The sequence below is a fragment of the Chenopodium album genome, chromosome 4 (genome assembly GCF_948465745.1).
Source record: "Chenopodium album chromosome 4, dcCheAlbu1.1, whole genome shotgun sequence".
Classification (NCBI taxonomy): Eukaryota; Viridiplantae; Streptophyta; class Magnoliopsida; order Caryophyllales; family Amaranthaceae; genus Chenopodium; species Chenopodium album.
Window position 1 is genome coordinate 10,698,028 of NC_137837.1, and position 23,107 is coordinate 10,721,134.

General features: G+C 43.5%; 2 protein-coding genes across 3 annotated transcripts; both read right to left on the reverse strand.

The window, feature by feature from the left end:
* Positions 1–3,268: 3,268 nt before the first annotated feature.
* Positions 3,269–6,511, reverse strand: LOC145628892 (guanosine deaminase-like). Of its 2 annotated transcripts, XM_081681324.1 has the most exons (6): positions 6,161–6,511; positions 5,530–5,587; positions 5,156–5,215; positions 4,780–4,970; positions 3,756–3,860; positions 3,269–3,670 (listed from the first exon to the last, which is right to left on the reverse strand). In XM_081681324.1, the coding sequence occupies exons 1-6, from the start codon at positions 6,173–6,175 to the stop codon at positions 3,482–3,484; spliced, it is 618 nt and encodes a 205-aa protein (XP_081537450.1). In that variant the 5' UTR covers positions 6,176–6,511; the 3' UTR covers positions 3,269–3,481. The 2 variants fall into 2 exon arrangements, with proteins under 2 accessions (XP_081537450.1, XP_081537451.1); XM_081681325.1 differs by lacking the exon at positions 5,530–5,587 and having other exon boundaries at positions 6,161–6,507.
* A 528-nt stretch (positions 6,512–7,039) lies between these two features.
* On the reverse strand, positions 7,040–22,356 carry LOC145627628 (uncharacterized). The gene is made up of 7 exons (XM_081679993.1): positions 21,667–22,356; positions 21,209–21,604; positions 20,365–20,734; positions 19,979–20,217; positions 19,206–19,859; positions 18,934–19,088; positions 7,040–7,604 (listed from the first exon to the last, which is right to left on the reverse strand). The coding sequence occupies exons 1-7, from the start codon at positions 22,354–22,356 to the stop codon at positions 7,040–7,042; spliced, it is 3,069 nt and encodes a 1,022-aa protein (XP_081536119.1).
* Positions 22,357–23,107: the final 751 nt, after the last annotated feature.

The following is a 23,107-nucleotide window of genomic DNA, read 5'->3' on the forward strand; positions in this document are numbered from 1 at the left end:
AATGCAAGGAAAAGCACGATACCTACAACTTTGATCTTAAAATTCCTAACATTATACATTTTCACGTTCGCAGTATAAAGCTTTGGCCATTATTATCTCTCATTATGTAAGGTATTTGAACTATTAAAAAAAGTGAGGTATTTGTATTATAATAAAAATTAACATTAAAAAAGAATATTTAAACAAATTTGTTGTAACAGATGCAACATGCTAGAAATAATAAATATTAAATGTAAAATTAACAAGAAAACACAGATAGATTTACGCCATTCACCAACAATACATTGGCTATGGCCACAGGCAGTTGAGAGTAATGATTTTAATTATTGATTTTGGGGAATACAAAATACACAATTATAATAGATTTGAGACCAATTACATAACACTGATTGATTTTCTCTCGGATTTCTAATGTTAACTTTATTAGAACTTACAGATGAGAAATAAATAGAAGCCACTCAATTTTAGACTACCCCTCAACTGATGATCATATCGGCTTAGAAATAACTTTAAAGTAATTTTCCTTAAGATCTCTTTATATAAATAAATCAATTTCTATCTTTATAAGAAAATTAAAAAAAAAATTGAAATTCTAAGTTTCTCCAAAATTATGGAATAGCAAATTTTGTGAACTTTTTGCGGTGATAATATAATAGGGGTTTTTTTTTTTTTTTTTTTTTTTTTTTTTTTTTTTTTTGTAGTGTTAAAATCATTTTTGTGCTTTTTTGAGGTGTTAAAAATTAAAATTTCCTATATTTTATTTAGATTTTTTTTAATATTTCAATTAACCCCACTTCTATCATAAAATAATAATTTTTCTTAATTTCTCCTAAAATTTCATGTCCAGAAAAATAAAGCAAGTAATAAAATATAATAGGGGTGATGAAGAAAACAATCCTTAGTTGACACAAAGTCTCACTTTGGACCTATTATCTGCTAGTCATATTGAAAAAAATAATCATTTCCCCAATTATTTAATATTGTATAAAAATTTTACACCGATCAAATATAATGTGTCAACTAAATAAGGAGTAAATACAAAATGTGGGTACTAAACTTTGCCCAAAGTTGCAAATTGGGTACTCAACTTTGCTTTGTTGCAAGTTGGGTACTAAACTTGGGTATTGCCTGAATTTTGACCTTTAACAACAGGTTAACAGGTTACCAAACATTAATAACATAAAAAAAATTAAAAAAAAAAAAATTAAACTTCAATTGAATTAATTAACCAAAAAAATCATCTTTCCCCAGTTTTCTCTCTCCTATTCAACCTTTTTTAGCTTAAACTTTCTCTCCGACCTTAAAGAAACTAATTCAAGGGGAGTTTCGTCGGATTTGTGGGGTTTTCATAGTGGATTCCGTTGAATTTGTGGGAGGTTTCGTGAGTGCGTTTCGTGGCTTGGGTTTTGTGAGGTTGGTTGGAATTGCGAGGGTGTTAGCCTAGGTTTCGTGAGGGTGGTCTGGGTTCGTGAAGGTGGTTGGATTTTTTAGGGCTTTCATGGGGGTGGTTGAATTTGTGGGTTTTTCGTGAGGGTGGTCGGATCTGTGGGCGTGGGTTTCATGGAGGTGGAAATTTCGTGGGGGTGTGGATGCAGTGGTGCTGTGGTGGTAGTCAAAGAAAAAAAATTGTTGATTTTTTCTACATTTTTTTTTGTTGTTTAGTTGATTTTTTCTACATAAATGGCAATTCAAAATCTCCCATATACTAAAAACATTAACCAAAAGTAAAATACTTTTCACTTCAATTCATTATCCCAGACAACCTACCTACTAAAATTTAAAACCTCAGTAACCATTTAAATCAATTTTGCATCTCCAATGGTTAAAATAGAGAAACAAAGAAATTTACCTCCACTAAATGTGCTAGTTGTAATCTGATCATTAGCAAAAAATTCGCAAAATTAAATAAAAAAAACTTTGAATTGCACCAATAATTATTTGCAAATATCAAAAGTAGAAATGTTGAAAATATTATTGCATAATTGAAAAATAAATGGAGGTTTGTTAAGGGAGGAAGAGAGAAAAGAAGGAGAGAGATAAAGAGGTTGAGTTATTTTAGTTTTTTTCATTTAATAGAATGCAATATGGTAACCTGATAGTGTAGGTTACTTGCCAGAAAAGAAGATTCAGGCAGGTCATAGTACCCAATTTGCCAATATTGAAAGTTGAGTACCCAATTTGCAACAAAGGCTAAAGTTGAGTACCCAACTTTAATATTAATTCACTAAATAAGAATAGAGGGACAACTCTGCACTGTACATGTCTAATGCATGTCGCATTTGTTGCTATAGGAAATCATAATGACGACTTTAAAAAAATATTAAAATTAAAATATTTAGAAAAAAAAACCTTTAATATAATATACGCCGTGATAATGCAAAAGATAAAACGTTACAATTTAAAAACCTAGAAAACATGTACTTTAGGCAATGATGACTCATGCAATTTGAAATTGTTCACATTATAAGAATCCATTGTTGAAGTTATTCAAAGTTTTGTCCATCTTTTGGATAAGGTTACGTTGAAATGCTTTTAATTTTCCACGAGGAATACAAGTGTTAATCTTTACTCCTATTATATTACTATTAATTATTCGAATCTTCTAGTAGTGCTTAAAGTTAAAGAAGTCGGTTTATCATTTCTTAACAATAGCTTAATTAAGAAAAGGATCGATTCTTTGTTATCACTAATAACACATGTAAGCACTGTATCTAACTAACCAACTAACAACCACCCTTTTGCAATTTTGCATCATAAGATGCACGTCATCTTTAGTGTCTCTTCAATCACACCAAAACAAAGATGTATGTATATGCATTCACCTCATTAACTTTTATCATATACTATTTTGCTTCCATTTGTTGTCTAGGAAAGATATCTCTCCACATGTAACTCATGAATCCCTATCCAAAGTGGGATCGCCACGTAAGTATCCACCTAGATGCTAACGATTGGAGAAGATAACCTTAGATGGTAACGATTGAAGAAGGCAACTAACTGAAATTGACCCAACTCAAACCGATCAGGAACAAATTTGGCTTTAGATTGTGTTGTTCGATACAAACAACCCGTTTGCCTCCTTGACTCCTTGAGCAATAGGGTATCTAATCTCCAAGTAAACCTTGTACTAGTTCACTACCCCACTAAGTTGAAATGATAGCAATGTGCAACGTGATTCTCAACAGACCTGATTAGTTAAGGAACTTAAGGACATACAAATCATGTGTCTACTTGAATGCCGAAAGCCAGGCAGTGAAAAGCATACAAAGGTATTTGAAGTAGACAAGTTTGATTGAATATAAGCATGGTATGCATCGATCAATTGTGTAGAGTGCAGCTATACACCATGAAAATCTGATGATTTTCGAGAAAGGAAATGGTGTTTTAAATCGGTAGGAAAGATTTCCTGGATTAATTTGTACAGAAAATCAGAAGTTCTATGAATAATGAATTTATTCTTAAGAACTGGAAATGGGAAATTTTAATACATGGAGAATTTAGCCTTGGTCTTCTCAAATACTTGCTCAGCGAGGACTGCTTGGTTCCCGTCAGCTTGTTTGATTTCAAGGTTAGCCTTTTGATAGACTCCGGTGCCTCTTAATGCATCAGCAATGAAATCATCAAAACCGATTGCTATGGCAGCTTCAGCTTTAGCCCCATACACTAACCTCTGTTTTAACCAAAATTATATAGATCAGCAAAAATCTGGGGATAATCATCAAGCAAAAGAGGTGTGCAGGAAATGATAAACAAACCTTGATTCTTGAAAGATGGATAGCACCAAAGCACATTGGACATGGTTCACAAGATGCATATATTTCACAATCTGCCAGCTCGAGTCGATTGAGCTTTTTACATGCCTGAAATAACCGACCTCATTAGAAATAATTTAAGTATTAGATAATGCATAGTTTAATGAGACAGAACAGGGTGGTTACATAATGGGACACTACTTTAAAAGTGCAGAATTTGGATTATAAACTGAAGAAAGCACCCAATGATCCTTAAAGATAGGAAATCCAGTTATACTAGGAAAAATACGGAGTAATTTCAAGCTTAATCTAGTCTATATTTTAAAAAAAAGATAGGTCGGACCATTATGCTCAAAAAAATATAACTAGCAGATCATCCATCATTACTCTACATGAAGAAAGCTGGGAACAGAACGAAGCAACTGGCTTGTATAAAGCCCTCTGTATGAACAGATTTCTTACCTTAAAGAAATACTGTAATGGTTCTCAGGAAATGACTAAACAAAACATATCACATGCCCCCTAGCCTAATTTCTCTAGTCACTTGAACCGCAGACTACAGCAAGACTGCAAGAGGCGTATTGTGTTTATAGGAGAAATTAAATACTCCTTCCTGTATTTTAGACATAACAATTTGTGAGGGAAAACACGTAGCTGAATTCAATTGACTTGAGCAATTTAGTTTTAATATATTGAATTCCTTAGCTTGCTAATGCTCAAAAGGTCAAACCCGACATTCAAGACACTATGACAAACTTTCTTAGTAACCTAATCAATTTCCTCTCGTTTCAACCCCCCTGGAAGAAGTGTACGCATTGAAATACAAGCTATGTTCACGAATTCAAGAAAGCAACACGTTAAATATTACAATTCAATATTACAAAGCCAAACAATTAAATTTTCCAAATCTTTACAAAACGTAGAACACTGGGTTGCTTAGTCAATTTTCTAAGCAAAAATGTACATAGGATAGCAAAGAAATGCATCCATAAATAGCCACAAACAGCCATAAAGCTAATCATCTAACCTCTCTTACGGCTGTGACCTCTGCGTGTGCAGTTGGGTCTGTGTACTCCAACACCATGTTGTGACAGCTTACAACTACTTCGTCATTACAAACAACAACAGCACCAAATGGACCCCCATGTCCACAATCAACCCCCTTATAAGCTTCCTCGACTGCTTTTGTCAAGAATTTGTGGTCTCTATCCTGTACAGCTGTTTAGATAGTACAAACAGGTGACGGAAACATTATGATCACCGGTAAGACATCATATAGGCGGTGCTTCAAACAAAAAGCGAATTACTATAATAAGCATATAACTGACAATAACATAGCTAGCTCACTCATCATACAACATATTTCAGACATCACATAAACAGATTTAGAATTGTGTGATTACCTTCTTGATGACCAGCAAATGCAGAAGCCAGAGAGATGGTTCCATCTATGGCTTCAACCACTGATGAAAGAAGGTAAATGCAAACAACTAAGTCAGTCAAATACGATAATTGATAATCATCAAAAGGAAAGCTATAAACACGATGTATAGGATAACATATCCATAAAAAGTTAAGCTCAAGGCAAAAACTTGTATACAACGGGTGTATTGTATACAATAATTTAGTCATCCCAAATCACATAAAAGTCATTTTCGCAAAGGGACTACTAAACTTATTGTATACAATACACGTGCTCTTTTAAAGAAGTGGATTTGTGATGTTGATACAGAAGTGATAAAGTCAAGGCAAATAGTTGAACCCAAATCAAATATACCAATGGTAGATTCCAAATAATCAAGGCAATTCATAGCCTCTTCAAAAATCATCAAACCCTAAGCAATTACACCCAATATTAGTAATAATAACAGAAATTAAAATTCTAATCATACAAAATTTTAAACTCAAAAGCTATTCAGATCACAATATAATCCTAGCTCATAGATTTATACCAAGAACAAACTCTTCAGAAGCAAATAACTACTGATCTTAGACCAATTTCAGGCCAAATTTTGCCAATCATATGATAAATTCTATATTATCATCTCGATTTTGTTTCAATTGCACATAATTCAAAAGGGTATTTTTTTTTTTTTTCAAAGTGGGTATGTAAATAAATAATTTTTTATTGATTATTCTTATCAAGAATTACATTACCAACCAGAACCTCGCACAAGTCAACCCCACCACAGTATATAAATCAACGATGTAAGATGAGAATTAATTAATGCAAAATCCAGAAACAATCAATCAAACACTAAAAACAAAATCACCGGAAAAATTCAAACATAAAGCATCATCAAAGAAACAAATAATTAAACACCCACAAATATTCATCAAAAACTTGATCAATCAGCAACAATTAAATTAAGCAAAAACAAGATTAAGGGCTAAAAATTGATACATACCATTACCATTAGCATCACCCATGATGAACAATGAGGGAAATTCCCAGATGGGTAATCAATAATTGGAATGAAAATAACAGATAATGATGGAAAAGGGTAGACCAAGAATTAGAAAGATCTTGAATTTAATAGAGAAAGAAAAAGAGGAGTCAAATTTTTATGGTATTAAAAAAAGAGGAAGAAGACTCCAAGAAAGTGTGAATGTGTTGAACTACCGATCACAGAAAACTACAAGGGAGAGAGAGAGAGAGGATGATAACGAGATTGTGAGAGAAAGAGAGAGAGAGTGTACTCTTTATATAATAATGGAGGATTGGTGGTGGTGGAGAATGGAGATGAGAATTGAAGGAGAAAGGAGAGGTGGGTTGCTTCACTTTTTTTACGTTTTTTTATTTTATATATAATTTTTACAAATAACCCATTATTGCTTTTTTTTTTTTTTTTTAAAAAAATTTAAAAAAAAAAAAAAAAAATCCTACAAATAACCCATTATTGCTAAACATTGCTTAGCCGCAACCACAAAGGTTAAATGCGACAATGAGTAGCCTATAAACTTTTTTTTTTTTTTTAAAGTGCAATTATTTACAATATTGTCAACAGATTGATAAAATTTGTTAATTATAAAGATTAACTTGTATTTTATGATTTTCACCCAAAAAAAAACTTGTATTTAATGATGATCTTATCCTTTACGTTGATGGTAAGCCCCTAATCTCTTGTTTTCCTCCTTTTCTTTTTCTTTTTTTTAAAAAAAAAAAAAAAAAAATTAAATGTTCACTCTCTGTTTCTCTCTATTAGAGAATTTTTCTATTCAATTCTTGGGATATAGCTACAAATCGGTTTTTTTTTTTTTTTTTGAAGAAACCTCCCAACAGAGGACTAAATTTCTATATCTTTCAAAGCATAAGAAATAACATCAGTTGGTAAATTATCCACCCACAACCTTTGCCCCGAGTCCCATGGCTGAAAATGAGCCAAATAATGAGCAACCCGATTACCACTATGTTTAACAAAAGACCACACGACAGACTCAAAATTAGAACACATAACTAAAATATCATCAATAATTAATTGAAAGGAACTACGTCCTCCAGCTGCTCCCTGCAAAGCTTGTATGACAGACATACTATCACTCTCGACTGCAATCTTCTTAAAGCCCCTTGCTTGAGCCATCTGAACCCCGTACCAAACAGCTTTGGCTTCTGCATCCTTGACGCTCCATTGCTCCCTAAATTGATTAACAGCACAGCATAGAACCTCACCCTTATCATCCCTGGCAAGAGCACCCAAACCAGTCCCTACCTCCCCCAGCACACTCGCATCAACATTTATTTTAACCCACTCCTCAGCAGGCGCACTCCAGCATACAACATGCTGCTCAGGAACACGACAAGACCCTTTGTTCGCAGCAGCCCTCACATCCCTCACCTCACCACAAACCTTCCTAGCATAAGCAACAATGCTCCAGGGGTCAGGTTGGACTCCTTCTATTACAAAGGAGTTTCTAGCTCCCCAAATAGCCCAGCATATGGAAAATATAATTTCCACATCAACCTTGTTTTGGGTGTTTTTGTCCCTCGGGAGAGTTACGTCACGAACACTGATCCGGCTTGAGCTGCACCTGCAAAATAACGGAGACTCCGGGTGGTTGGAGCTCCGCCTCCGACGGTCAAGTTAGTGACTTGAAGAGGAATAAAGAGAATGGAAATTTAGGTGGGTATCTGCTCGGATTTCAAGCTCAGGTGTTTCTCTGATGTAAGAGAATGCAGGTATATTAAATGGTAAAAACGTGCCCTCAAAATGAGGGACATCTCCCTATTTATAGGGTCTTTGGGAATTGTGCCCCTGATTAGGTCACTAAACCCTAATCATTGGTGGGCTGCGCCGTTTTCCGGCGTTCTCGGGATTTGAACCCGAAGGCCGCCTTTTCCCTTTTATTTCTGGAATGACACGTGTCAAGTAGGGATTGGTCCATTTTGGACCAATCTGAGGCTGACACGTGTCACCCTCTAATTGGACCACGTGGCAGGGTAAAATTACCCTAAACATTTGCCCCTCACAGATGTGACGTGGCACGCCACGTGGCATCTGTGACACATGTCACGCTCCGGTTGGCGGTAATTTTACCGTTACAGAGTAACCGTTCACCTTCCGGGTAAATTACGGAAATACCCCCAAATTTACCCTCTATATATAGCCGTTTTACCCTCATAATTTTGTACGTTTACAAAAATTTTCTAGAGAGAAACTTTGAGAGAACATAAGTCATCCGTTTGAGTCAGACGCGAGCAAGAAAGTTTGTTCTTCAGCGACCCAGCCGGTCCCGCCTACTTTCAGATACCAAGTCAAAAGGTACCGTCTCTGTCTCTCTCAGCTCTTTTCTTTTTTCACTGCTTGTACATATTTCTTGCAATAAATGGATGCATCACCAACACACACGGCACAACCTAGGTTAGAGTCCAGCCGGTCACCAGGGACGGCTGAGTCTAGGACTGGGAGTGCCGGCTCGGGGTGTTAGGACCACCCTTTGCCATGGATTCCGACCAGTTATGTGTCTGTGTAGGACACCATGGCTCGGACAATGCAGACGACCACTGATCCAAATTACAGAAGCGAAGGCTCAGGCGGCCAAACACCTGAGGGAGAAACGTCTGGTCAGGGAGACCAGACGGCTCTAGAGAGATCCCCTCCGCGCGCCCCTTCAACCCCTGCTGACTATTTCTTGGAAGAGTGTGACCAAGGCGGCGACGAGGCCGCCTCTGCCCCCATGGACCAAAGTGAGGGGGAGACGGAGAGTGACAGCTCTGCCTCTACCTCTGAGAGCAGCGATGACTTGCCCCCTCTTCCGGATAGCGAGGAGGAAGAAAGGAAAAAACGGAGTGAGAAGGACGATCCCTTCAGCATCCACGTCTCCTTCAAGGACCGGATCCAAATGGGGGAAAACTTAGAGAATTTTAAGAAAATGCACCCGCTAGGAGACGGGTATAAGATCTGGGTGCCGCCTGAGCTGGGCACCATCGCCTGGGGGGATGATCAAGAGAACGCCAACAGCTATTTTGGCTGTTATGAGGCGGCGTTCAAAGCCGGCCTTCGCTTCCCTCTTCACCAGGCGGTAAAGGCAATTTTGAGAGGCTACGACCTTGGGGTCTGGCAACTTACCCCCAACTCCTGGACCAACATTCTGGGGTATGTTGCCGCCTGTGAGTTCCAAGGGCTTAACCCCGGCTGTGAGGCCTTTGCAAGCATGCATTACCTCAGCAGAAGCCCAGGCGGCTGGAGGGCGTGGTATACACACAGCCGCAATACATGATGACCTTGGACAAGGTCTCCAAGTTCGATGGCTGGAAGCACAGGTTCTACCTGATGTCAGCCCCAACTAGACGGGAAAATTATGAATTCCGTCTGTACAATAAGAAGCCCGACTTGTTGGGCAGGAAGTGCGCTCTTCCCCGGATCCCAGAGGAAGACTTTGACAAAATAATCGAGGCAGACTTTTTCGGCCTCACAGAAGCAACTAAGTCAACCGGGGAAACAATAAAAGTCCCTAAGAATTGGATTCCCAAGAGCGCCTGGTTCAGGGATGAATGTTTCCTAGCCGCCTGCGGGCTAGGGCACATGTTTAATAAACGTATGCACCTAAGTTCATACCGTCTGTAGTATTTTTCTATCGGAATTGATTTATGATTTTGACCAATTTCTTTCTTTTTGCAGAAGAAGCACTAAACATGCTGCAGACGGAGAAAACTCCCAAGCGGTCTTCTGCGGCCATCCGCAAAGAGCTTGCGGAGAAAGCTGCGGCCGAGCTCAGGGCCAAGGTATTGAGCGCCTGACCCTTTCTTAAGTTTATTTTAAAAACTATCTTGTCCGGATACTAACCCTGACTTGTTTATTTTTCGCAGGGTGGAGAAGTTGGGAAATCGTTTGAGAAAAATCTCAAACGGGCTAGGGAGGAGGCCCCGGCCGTTCTCAACAAGATAAAAAAGTCCGCCTCTGCATCAACTCCTGGCGCCTCAGCCGGGCATCAGCAGATGCGGATAGCGCGGCGAAACGATAAGATAGGCGGCAGCTTGTGCCTTGACCTTGTTAAGCCCGTTACAGCAACCGGGGGGTTCTCCACGCCTGCAAGCGGTACCCGCTTGGTTGGCTCTGAAGGTAAGAACCCTTTTGAATCCCCGCTTGAGCTGGGGTGGCCTTTGCGGGTGAAATCCCACTCCCAACAGACGTCATCCTCAGACGGCCGGCTACAAATAGGTGTCGCCTTAGTTTCGCACTCATCACCTATTGATTGTGGTGCAGATCAATCTCCCCGCTGGCCAGACGTCCAGAAGCATGCCAAGGCCATGCTGGAGGCCGTCCGGAAGAGGGATAAGGACAATATCCCTAGGATAGAGACGTTCAACTTTGAACGCATTCTATCCCTTCTGGCTGAGGTAAGAAACTCATCAACTCAACTTTATTTTTTCCAAGTGTTTTATCCCGCCTGCAATACTTATACCGCCTGCTTTTTTGCAGGCCATGCTGCGGGTGGACGGGCTCAAACGTCCTTATTCCCGCAAACGGGAAGAGGTAAAAAGGGCCAAGAAGTCCGCCATTGACCCTGATAATATTGTTTTCCACTCAACTATCGTAAATGAACTTGAAACTAAAGCAATAATTATGACACAGGCGTCTAAAATCCAGCAGCTGGAGCTAGATCTGAAGGCGGCCGACCAGCGGGCAACGGATGTTGAGACGACCAAGAAGGGGGCGGAGGAGGCCCAGAAGAAGGCAGACGAGAGCGCCAAACAGGCTGATGAGGCGCTCAAAAAGACCCAGGCGGACCTTGGCAAACTGAAGACCAAGGTTGAGAGGCTGGAGAAGGATGCTGCTCAAGCTCAGAAAAACTTCGCAGCAACCCTGGAGGCGGAGCAAAACCGCCTGGTTGCTGAGAGTGATGCTGAAAACGACGCCAGTATGAAGATTGCTTGGGCTGCCTTATACCCAGACGCAGATTATAACATCTGGGCAATGGCGCACAGCTATGCCGAGTACGTGGTGTACTTGAGAGAGCAAGGCGAGCCAGAGCCTGCCTCCTTCGAAGCCTGGCTCAACCACAATGAGCCGACCGCGCCTGAGCTTCTTGGGACTGGTGAAGTGCACCAGATTCCCTCAGATGGTGAGGAGAAGGAGGAGAACCAGGAGGCTCCGTCTGCAGGCCAGAAGTGATCCCTCGGCGGCAGTATGCCAACCTTTGCTTTCTTTTAATTCCTTTTATTCAGCGGCTATATGCCAAAACTTGCTTTTTCCGGCCTGCGTGCCGAGTATCTGTGTATTTACCGGCTGTGGAGCCGGGTTAATTAACAATTTCTTTCTCTCCCGACCGAGGTCCGGTTAACATTTTAATCCACTACAACCGTTTGGTTGGGTGGACTTTATGAATTGCACCGACTAAGTCGGTTTTGATCATTTTGCATTTGAATTTTTGTTTTTTTGCAAATTTTTATTTTTGTCCAACTTGTCAAAAGCATGCGGCGATTTCTTGCCTTACTAGTCGATAGTCTGGCTGTCCTTGCCCCTGGACGGCTGTGTGATTGGTTTCAAGTGGAGCTGGTTGATTGACTTGAAAACGTCTGATGCTGCAAAGAGCATGATATGTTTGTAAATCAATCAATCACAGTAGTGATTGCCCCAAACCAAATGCACAGCCGTACACCAACAGGCGTTTCGGTCACTACACAGACGGCGTATGTCCGTCTTGGTAGAGATTTCATAGCCATTGAACTCTTGCCCCAATTGGGGTGAGAGGTGCAATTTTTGGAATAAATAACCTAAGTGAGAACTTCAGCCGGTGACCAACTGATGCCTATGGGCATCCGGTATCTAGGAACTTATTCGTTCTTCTTGGTTATTTTGGTCAGACGGCTATGAGTTGACCAATTTGGTCGTTCAATTTTTGTCGTCTGCATGGATACGTAGAACTGACAAATAGTCTGTTCTCTGCAACGATTGCACCCGGAGGGGTGTCGTCGGACGCCTTTGTCCATGTTGGGCCAGGCGATTTTATAGAATGAGCAACCATCCGGCCATTTTAGCCTCTGGTCTTGTTTGAGACCGGTTGTGTAGCCACTAAACGTTTTTGTGCTTAGTTTCTAATCAGTATTGAATTTACACTAAGTATCGAACTTAGTTTTTTAGACAAACGGGTTAGTCTGGGTATTGCCCAGGCGGATAATCAGGCGGTTGAATAAACAAAGTATCAAACCTAAATAAACAAGGGATCTAAGTATTACCCAGGCGGTCCAACTAACGTAACCTTTACTAAGTATCAAACCTAGTTGGGTTAAAGAGAGCCCGCCTGAGTATTACCCGGATGGGGAATCAAACAATAACACAATTTGCAAACAAAGTCTGATTTCATTGACTGTTCATTTGTTTACAAAAATTTACATTCTCCGAAGTAGTACTTTTTCAGATTGTCTACATTCCAAGTTCTAGGCAGGCGCCTGCCGTCTGGGGTTTCCAGGCGGTAGGTGCCGTCCCTTACTTCTTCATAGATCTGGTAGGGGCCTTCCCAATTTGGTGTTAGCTTTCCTAACTCATTGGCCCTACCGGTTGCCTCCATTTTTCGTAACACTAAGTCATCAACTTTCAAAGGACGCTTGTGTACTTTTTTGTTGTAGACTCTAGTCATTCTCAGACGGTAAATCTCATGACGCAAGACGGCATTGCCCCGGCGTTCTGGGAGCGAATCCAATGCCAGACGCATTGCTTCCTAGTTTGCCTCTTCATCATACAGCATGACCCTGAGAGTCGGCTCGTAATGTTCGATGGGCAAGACGGCTTCAGCACCGTAAACCATGAGAAATGGGGTTTCACCGGTTGCCCCTTTCGCTGTTGTCCGGATGGCCCATAGGACATGGATTAATTCTTCTGCCCATAAGCCACCGGCTCTTTCTATTTTCTTTTTAATGTCGTCTGAGATGAGTTTGTTGAAAGCTTCAACTTGGCCGTTTGCTTGGGGCCGGCCAACAGATGCAAAATAGCTTGAGATCCCCTGATCTCCCAACCAAGTTTTTAGCTGAGGCGTCTCAAACTGAGGACCATTATCAAACACCATAGACATGGGTACCCCGTACCGGGTGATAACATTCTTCCAGATGAAGGAAATGACGTCTGAGGTCTTGATGTTTTTAACCGCCTCAGCCTCAACCCACTTGGTGAAATAATCCACAGCCACTAAGATATAGCGCTTTCTGCCTGGAGCAGGCGCGTAAGGACCTAGAATGTCCATGCCCCACTTTGCAAACGGGATTGGGTTGTGGATGGCCGTCAGATCAGTAGCTGGACGATGAATAAGTTTTCCAAACTTTTGGCACTTGTCACATTTTTTCACCAATTCCTTGGCGTCTGCCTCAAGAGTGGGCCAAAAGTAACGTCGTCTGGCTCTGACGGCTAGGGACCTGCCGCCTATGTGAGAGGCGCAGAATCCCGAGTGCAAGTCTTCGAGAACTTCCCTCCCCTTTTCTGGGGTGACGCACTTCAACAGGGGCTTAAGAAACCCCGCCTTGAAGAGCTCTCCGTTTCTCAACTCGAAGCTCGCAGCTCGCTTCCTCAGGATGGCTGCCTCCTGTGGCGAATCAGGAAGGGTGCCGTCTGAAAGATAAGCTCGGATGCCATCCATCCAGGTAGAGCTTCGGTCCAGGATTCCAATGGGATCTTCATAGATGCTTCTCTTTTCCAGGACTTCCCAAAAGACAGACCAAGGCGTGTCATGGCAGGCGGAAGATGCCAATTTTGACAATGCGTCCGCCTGATTGTTTTCAGACCGAAGCACCTGATTCAGTCGGAATTCCTCAAGTGCCCCGACCTCTTCTTTGACTGCCTGAAGATATTTGATCATAGCCGGATGGGTAGCCTCATAACTTCCCTCATACTGGCTAACGACCAATTGAGAATCAGAGTAGGCGTCAATTTTCATGGCCCCTGCCGCCTTACACATGCGTATGCTGGCCAGCAGGGCTTCATATTCCGCCTCATTGTTAGAGGCCTGAAACTTGAAGCGTAGTGCATATTCAAATCTGTCTCCTTCAGGAGACTCATAGATTACGCCTGCACCACAGCCATTCTTTGTAGAGCTCCCGTCTACATACACTTTCCAAACCTGATCAAGATTATCCGGAGCCACCGGACGAGTCATTTCAACAATGAAGTCGGCGAACGCCTGACCTTTCACTTCCTTTCTTGGTTCGTAAGTGATTTCAAGGCTCTGCATTTCAATAGCACATTTCAACATTCTCCCGGATGAGTCCAAGGTAGACATTGGCCGCTTGAGTGGCTGGTCCGTGTAGATCACCACCGGATGTGCCAAAAAGTAAGGCTTCAATTTTTTGAATGCCATATACAAAGCAAGGCCAAAATTTTCAACCATGGGGTACCGGAGTTCAGCATTTTTGAGAACATGGCTAATGAAGTAAATCGGGAGCTGCACGCCGTCTCGCTCAGCAAGGAGAACGGCACTGAGGGCATGGTTTGAGACGGCTAAATACATGTACAACGTCTCCCTAGGCAAAGGACTGACCAACCTAGGCAGAGAATGTAAATGCTCTTTCAACCTCTGGAACGCCGCCTCAGCATCATCCCCCCATTCAAATCTGGTCTTCTTCCTGATTGCTTGGAAAAAGTAGAGGCACTTGTCACCTGACCGACTGAGGAACCTCCCCAAGGCGGCCAGACAACCGGTGAGTCTCTGAACTTCCTTAATAGAGCGGGGTGACTTCATGTCAATCACCGCCTGTATCTTTTCGGGGTTAGCCTCTATCCCCCTTTGATCAATCAGGAATCCGAGAAACTTCCCAGACTCAACACCAAAGACGCATTTCTTAGGATTTAACATAACCTTATGCCGCTTGAGGGTGGTGAATGTTTCTTGGAGATCATCAATGTGATCCGTCTGTAGCTTGGATTTGACTATCATGTCATCAATGTACGCCTCCACATTCCTCCCAATCTGATTAATGAAGACCGTATTAATCATCCGTTGGAAAGTGGCAGGCGCATTTTTCAAGCCAAACGGCATCACAGTATAACAGAATAATCCCTGATCAGTGACGAAATCCGTCTTCTCTTGATCTTTCTTCCACAGGGGTATCTGATGGAAGCCGGAATAGGCATCCATAAAACTCATCAAGGCGTGACCGGCTGTAGAGTCGGCCAGACTGTCGATCTTTGGAAGCGGATAACTGTCCTTTGGACACGCCTTGTTGAGGTCTGTGTAATCAACACACATGCGCCAGGTCCCATTCGGTTTCTTAACAAGGACCACATTGGCCACCCAGTCGGGGAAATTACAAGGCCGAATGAACCTGGCGTCTAGCAGCTTTTTGACTTCGGCAGCTGCCGCCTGACTTCTTTCCTCGCCGTGGTTTCTTTTCTTTTGCTGGATGGGCTTCTTTTTGGGGTCCACGGCGAGTTTGTGGACAGCAAGATCCGGGCTGACGTCTGACATCTCTTCTACTTCAAAGGCAAAAATGTCTTTGAATTCCTTCAGCAGAAGGTGTAAGCTTGCACCCAAGGTAGCATGAGCAACCGTCCCAACCTTAACAGTACGTTCTGGACGGCTGTCATCCAGAACGAGATCAATGCTTTCGCCAGCCGGTTGGGGACGGAGCTCATCTGACCGTTCATCGGTCAGTGATTGCTATTTTTTCTCCTTCTTCACCTCCACCAGCAGAGGTGCCTTTCTTTTCTTTCCGGCTGCTGGTGGGGCGGGAGCTGGGTCGGCATCCTTGACATTGTCAAGGTCTATTGGTTCCTGACCGCCTGGGGCCACGGTATCTCGGACGGCTGAGAGATAGCACTCTCGGGCCGTCTTCTGATCCCCGTTCAAGGAACCAACGGAGCCATCATCCCTCTCATACTTGATGAGCATGAGGGACGGGATGATTACTGCCTTGGCTATGTTGAGGGTTGGCCTGCCAAGGATGATGTTGAAGGCGGTCAACTCTTCAACGACCAAGAATCTGACGACAATATGTCGTCCCTGGCCTTTCTCTCCCAGCCGGATGGGTAAGTCGATTCTCCCGGCTGGGTAGACCATCCCACCCCCAAAACCAACCAAGGGGTGGGTGACCGGATGCATGCTGCTGACATTGTATTTCAGCTTCTACAGGCACCGAAGGCTGATGATGTCTGATGAGCTGCCGGTGTCAATAAGGATCCGTCCAACCAGCTGGTTGGCAACCTTACATTCAATGACCACCGGGTCATCATGCGGGCGGCGGACGCTGCCCCTGTCCTTCTCAGTGATCAAGACGTCTGGGAAGGAGGAGCTGGCTTCCGCTTGCTCATCATCATCTTTGTCCATCTTTCGAAGATGGCTCTTGGTACCCCGGATGGTAGGGCCACCACATGAGAACCCGCCTGCTATAGTGTAGACCGGCTCCTTGTCGGTATCCGAACTACTAGCAGGCTGGGGGGTAGTCTTGGAGGACTGACCCTTGTTTTCCTTTTTTGCCCCGGCTGGGGACTTAGTAATGTAGGACTTTAGCAGCCCTTTGTCAGCCAGACGGTCCAACGCCCGCTGAAGACTAAAGCAGTCGTTGGTGTCATGGCCAACTTCCTCATGGAACTGACAAAGTTTATTTTTGTTCCGTGACTGGAAAGAACTCTTCATAGGATTCGGCTTCTCAATGGACAGCCGGTCCTTTACCTCCATGAGGATGGAGTTGCAGTCTTTGTTAAACTCGTACTTGGGGACGTACGGTTTAAACTCTTTCTTTTTCTTCTGGGACGGCTGGTCAGAGTCAGTAACCGCCCAAACTTCTTTTCTTTTCTTGCTCTCTTCTTTGTTTTTGGCCGGCTGAGCTGACCGGCTGTCTTTCTATTTGTCGGACTTCTTAGAGTCCGACTGGCTACCAGGCGAGCAGAGGTCGGTAGCTTGAATGTAGCTTTCCGCCCCCCTCAGGGCCGCCTGTAGGGTGAAAGCCCCTTTTCTGACGAGGTCGAACTTAAAAGTCGACCCGTCTCTCAGACCCTTAAAAAAGTCTGTAAAAGCTACCTCGTCAGACAGTCCTTGAATCTGAATTCTTATCAGATTGAACCGCCTGACATATGAGCGCAGCCCTTCTCTCTCTGCCTGCTTAACAGTGCTCAAATCAAGGCTTGTTTTCTTAGCAGGGATGTTCATTGAGAAGTTGGAAGCAAACAAGAAGGCGAGCTTCCTGAAGCTATCGATGGACCCGGCCGACAAATTGTCAAACCATTGTTGGACAATGCCCTTCAATGTAGCCGGGAAACACCGACACCAAGTGGCATCATCCAACCCCTGCAGGTACATGAGGTTTGTGTAAGCCATGAGGTGGTCTTCTGGATTGGTGGTACCATCATAGGTACCAACCAACACGTTCTTAACCTTGGCCGGCTGAGCCGCCTCGGTTATCTCCCGAGTGAACGCAGAAGGTTGTTCACCCAGGCACAGCAGACAGAGCTGCCAGTCCAGTGGCTGGACATTTGGGTATGTCGCCTGACCCCCAAAGAAGGCCGGCTGCATGAAGTGAGGAGGATACTGTCCGTAAGCCTGAGTAGGCACATACGGTACATTTCCAATCATATGAGGGCCAGAATGGACGGTATTACCGCCTGTCTGACTCTCATGCAAGGAGGGTGCACTCCCTGCAGAAATATTGTTGAAGCTGTCTGGAAAGTTCGACATTGAAGCCGACTCAGACAGCGATTGATTTCTCTTCCGGTTGATGATTTCCCGGGCATCGAGAGTTGATTTTTTACTTCTCACCGGCTGATGAGGCCGGCGAGGGTTATTGGTGTTCCCCCCAGGAAGGAGAATTTTCGACCAATCAATGGTCCCGGCTGCCTTCTCCTTTGGATGAGGAGTGGGCTGCCGGTTTCTGATGGACTTCCCCTTCTCTGGAGGAGTCTTCTTCGCCGACTGACCTTTACTTGGGCCAGCCCGGCTTTTGGTGATCAGCTCTGTAATTTCACCCTTGAAACTCATCATGAACCTCATGAGTTCGTCTCGGGTGACAGGGACTGATCCAGCTGCCGCTTGGGTTGCCCCTTCCGGCTGCCTAGTGGGTCTGCTCGGACCCGCCTGGGAGGCGCCCCGCTCCAGGGTCTCTCTGGGCCGGATGCGCTTGACTCTGAGAGAGCCGTCTTCGGCTGTAGAGGTTTCGACCTGAGGATCCTCATCCTCCTCATGGTCTGTAAAGACTTCCGGGTCTTCGCCCAGACGGTTAGGGGGTGGTACAGACTCTTGAACCATCTTTGAGGTACTCTCCCCACAGACGGCGCCAAATGTTGTGGGTGTTTTTGTCCCTCGGGAGAGTTACGTCACGAAGACTGATCCGACTTGAGCTGCACCTGCAAAATAACGGAGACTCCGGGTGGTTGGAGCTCCGCCTCCGACGGTCAAGTTAATGACTTAAAGAGGAATAAAGAGTACGGAAATTTAGGTGGGTATCTGCTCGGATTCCAAGCTCAGGTGTTTCTCTGATGTAAGAGAATGCGGGTATATTAAATGGTAAAAACGTGCCCTCAAAATGAGGGACATCTCCCTATTTATAGGGTCTTTGGGAATTGTGCCCCTGATTAGGTCACTAAACCCTAATCATTGGTGGGCTGCGCCATTTTCCGGCGTTCTCGGGATTTGGGCCCGAAGGCCGCCTTTTCCCTTTTATTTCTGGAATGACACGTGTCAAGTAGGGATTGGTCCATTTTGGACCAATCTGAGGCTGACACATGTCACCCTCTAATTGGACCACGTGGCAGGGTAAAATTACCCTAAACAAACCTCATCTACCTCCTTCAGCAAGTACTCCCACCAATCAACAACACTTCTAAAATTGCGGGAAATCACAGCACTATAACCGCTGCATTCCCACACATCTCGAGCTAACGCACAACCTTTGAGGGCATGAAGCACATCTTCAGCTTCCTGGTGACACACATAGTAAGTGTCATCTTATCCAGCAATTCGAGAGCCAATCCCTTTGCGAGTAGGAAGCGCACTTTGACACGCTCTCCACATAAACACTTTAACTCGAGGTAACACCTTAACATTCCATATTTTCTTCCAAATTAGTTTCGGGGACGAAGTAGCCTCCTCTTTTTTCTTCCAATCATCATCAAACAAGGCCCTATATTCAGACCGCACTGAGTAGTTCCCATCCTTCTCAAGATCCCAACAAAGGGTATCTTCTGGCAGCCTAGAGCTTAGAGGAATACTCAAAATCCTCTCTTGATCAATGGACAGGAACAATGAAGACACTGCAATAGCATCCCAACACCTCTTGACCGAATCAATCAAGTCCCCTACAACCAAGTCTAACCTGTTCGATCCCCTCGAAGAAAGCACCCGCAGGGATTGGGTCTTAGGTATCCAAGGGTCATCCCAAACATTGATCGAACTCTCATTTCCAACTCTCCACCGCAGTCCTCTCTTCACCACCCACCTTGCTTCCCAAATTCCTCTCCAGGTATAACTTGGGCAACTACCCAAATTCGCATCCATAAAGGAAGATGATGGGTAATACTTGCCTTTGAGCACTTGTTCAAGAAGACTATTCGGCTTCAAAATTAGCCTCCACGCTTGCTTCCCAAGAAGAGCCCAATTGAATAATTTGAAATCACGGAAGCCTAAACCACCTTCATTCTTTGGTCTACATAATTTCTTCCACGCTAGCCAATGAATCTTTCTCCCACCTTGCTTTTGACCCCACCAAAATTGAGCAACCAACGAACAAATCTCATCACAAAAAGAGGATGGAACTTAAACACGCTCATCGCATAGGTAGGGAGAGATTGGGCCACTGCCTTTATCATAACCTCCCTACCCGCCTTAGATAGAACCATCCCCTTCCACCCCTGCAATTTCTTCCAGAGCTTCTCCTTCACACCTTTTGTAATCACTTTCTTAGACCTACCAACAACCGTTGGGAGACCCAAATACCTGTCATGAATATCAACAAGTTTAACCCCGAGCTTGTTAGCCAACTCCACCCGCCGCCCCTGAATGACCCCTTTTGAAAAAGAGACAGTCGTCTTGTCAAAATTAACCTTCTGACCTGACGAATTTTCGTAGAGGGTAAGAACATCTTAAATTGCAGCGACATCATCACTCGAAGCTCTAGTAAAAATAATACAATCATCGGCAAATAATAAATGATTAATTGAGGGAGCAGCAGAGGCAATTCTCACACCCTTCAAACTACCTCTTTCCTCCGCTCTCCGCAATAAATTAGAAAAAATTTCAGCACAAAGAATAAATAAGTACGGAAAGATGGGATCACCCTGCCGGATACCCCTACTCGGAACAAACTCCTCCGAAGGAATCCCATTCACCAACACCGAAAAGGACACAGACTTAACACACTCCATTACACACGAACGCCACGAGAGATCAAACCCAAATTTTTCTAGCACCACCTCTAAAAAACTCCACTCAATACGATCATAGGCCTTCGACATATCAAGTTTCATCGCCATACTCCCCTCCACTTGTGTCGAATTTTTCATATGATGGAATAGCTCAAATGCAACCAAAATATTATCCGTAATCAAGCGCCCCGGAGTGAAGGCACTCTGATTAACGGAAATAATTTTATCAAGAAAATTTTTTAATCTGTTTGCAAGCACTTTTGACACAAGTTTATAAGCTACATTACATAATGAGATCGGCCTAAAATCCGACATCCTCTCAGCATCTTTTTTCTTTGGGATAAGAGCAATGAAAGTTTTATTTAAATATGATGGCATAGGCATACCTCGCAAAATAGAGAGCACAGTACTGGAAAACACCGGCCCCACAATATTCCAGTATGATTGAAAAAAGAGTGGACACATCCCATCCGGACCCGACGCCTTAATTGGGTGCATTTGACTAAGGGTACATTTTACTTCCTCCTCCGTATATTTGGCTTGCAGCACCTTGTTCATATCATCAGTAACTCGGCCCTAGAAGTCTTGTGTTGCTTGCGTGATCATAGATGGAGCCGAGGTGGAAAACATATTTTTAAAATATGCTACTTCCACATTGCTAATATTCTCATCTCCAACCTGAAAGTCACCGTTGTCATCCACCAATTTTCGAATTCTTTTTTTTGCTCTCCTACTTGAAGCTCTTTGGTGGAAGAACTTGGTGTTTCTATCACCCGACTCCAGCCACAACACTCGGGATCTTTGCTGCCAATAAATCTCTTCGTGGTGCACCATATTAGCAATATCACGAATAAGTTGTCTCCACTTATCCAATTGATCAGCCGTTAATACACCTCCATTAAGCTTGCTGAGCTGTTTTCTTTTTTTCCTCAACTCCTTAAACACCTCACCAAACTTCTTAACGCTCCACTCTTTCAACTCTGTTGCGCACAAATTCAGCTTCGACTCCAAGTTGAAACCGCCCAACCAAGCACTCTCTATAACCTCTTCACACGACACATCAGCTTGCCAAATCTGCTCAGATCAAAGTGGAATGGCTTTTCCTTCGGTCCCTCCTTACCCTTATTATTAATCACAAGCTTGATAGGAGCATGGTCCAACCACTCCCTATTAAGCTGAAATAGGTGAGCATCGGGGAAACAAGTCGACCAGTCTTCTAATGCAACCGCTCTGTCCAATCGACACTGAGTGTTCTCCCCCTCTTCTCTCCCATTATCATAAGTATACTTGTAGCCCAAATAAGGAATATCCCGAAGTCTACAAACCGCCAAAGCCCTTCTGAAATTCTCCATTTGCCACTCCGCCCTATTATTCTTTCCCACCTTATCTGACGCAAAAAAAATCTCATTAAAATCACCCAAGCAAACCCACAGCAATTGGGATTGGGCAGCAAGATCCTCGAGTAACCTCCAAGACAAAAATCGATTATGCACCTCTGGCCATCCGTAGAAACCCGTGAGTCTCCAAACCACATCCCCTAGCCCGCCTCTAACTTCAACATCAATGTGATGGACCGACATTGTCCTAAGCACAATGTCAATCCCCTTACGCCACAGAAGAGCAAAACCACTTGACCTCCCCATCGAATCCACCGTTAATCCTTCAAACTCACCAAGCCTTCGTCGAACCTTCTGAAATTCAACTGCGCTCAATTTCGTCTCTGATAGAAAAATCACAGACGGGGCCTCCCTCCGAATAAGATCTCGGAGCCCGCTAACTGCAGAGGGGTTGCCCAACCCTCTACAGTTAAGACTTAATATACTCATTGAGCTTGGCGGGGTTGCTCATTTGCAACCTCCGCCTTCCACCATCCAGAAATACTAGTATCATCACACGAAATTTTTTGAGATTTTCCTACACCCCTCTGCTCCTTTCCCCCCTCCCTCTCCCGTTTACCCAACTCCACCAGGCTCTGTGCATCAGCCATCACACTATCATATTCACCTATAGGCCTTGCCAATTTCTTCCATTTTTTACCAGTTACACCTCCACTTCCACCACTATCTGACTCACCAGTGAAAATAAAAGGACCATTATGCTCCTTTTCCCCACTAATATTAGGATTAGAGATGATTAGTAATCGAGACTCCTGCCTCATCTCCTCATTGCGCACCAACACAGTAGAACTAGGCTCATCGACACTCTTGTCCTCTTCTACAACAACAGCCCCTTTCTCCCTCTCATAGTTTTCATCATCAGCATCCTTCGTAACAAAGAGGGTCTTCTTTGCGGCTACAATCTCACCAAGTTCCTCCAAGTCTCTAATTCTCCCTTTTCGAGGTGATGCACGCAGCCACCTCCCCCACCCCAACCTCTGTTCACGACACTCCTCAGAGACCATGCTACAATCCCTCTCGGCATGCCCCATCCTACCACAAGTGAAATAGAAAAATGGCAACCTCTCATAGGCAAACTCAATTCGAACCTCCTTCCCTCCTTTGTCAAGGATACGTTGAGACCTACTTAGAGGTTTTGTCACATCGAGCATAACCTTCACACGCTTAGATCGTTCCAAGC

What these genes read in the sequence shown, in the direction of transcription:
- LOC145628892 (XM_081681324.1), bottom strand. An exon ending in AGGTCACAGCCGTAAGAGAG is followed by an intron (nt 3,861 to 4,779) that starts GTTAGATGATTA and finishes CGGTTATTTCAG; the next exon opens with GCATGTAAAAAGCTCAATCG. An exon ending in TCCATCTTTCAAGAATCAAG is followed by an intron (nt 3,671 to 3,755) that starts GTTTGTTTATCA and finishes TGGTTAAAACAG; the next exon opens with AGGTTAGTGTATGGGGCTAA.
- LOC145627628 (XM_081679993.1), bottom strand. Translation starts at nt 22,356, where the DNA reads ATGAGTATATTAAGTCTTAACTGTAGAGGGTTGGGCAACCCCTCTGCA. An exon ending in TATCTAAGGCGGGTAGGGAG is followed by an intron (nt 19,860 to 19,978) that starts GTTATGATAAAG and finishes TGGGGTCAAAAG; the next exon opens with CAAGGTGGGAGAAAGATTCA. An exon ending in AGAAAATATGGAATGTTAAG is followed by an intron (nt 19,089 to 19,205) that starts GTGTTACCTCGA and finishes GTGTGTCACCAG; the next exon opens with GAAGCTGAAGATGTGCTTCA.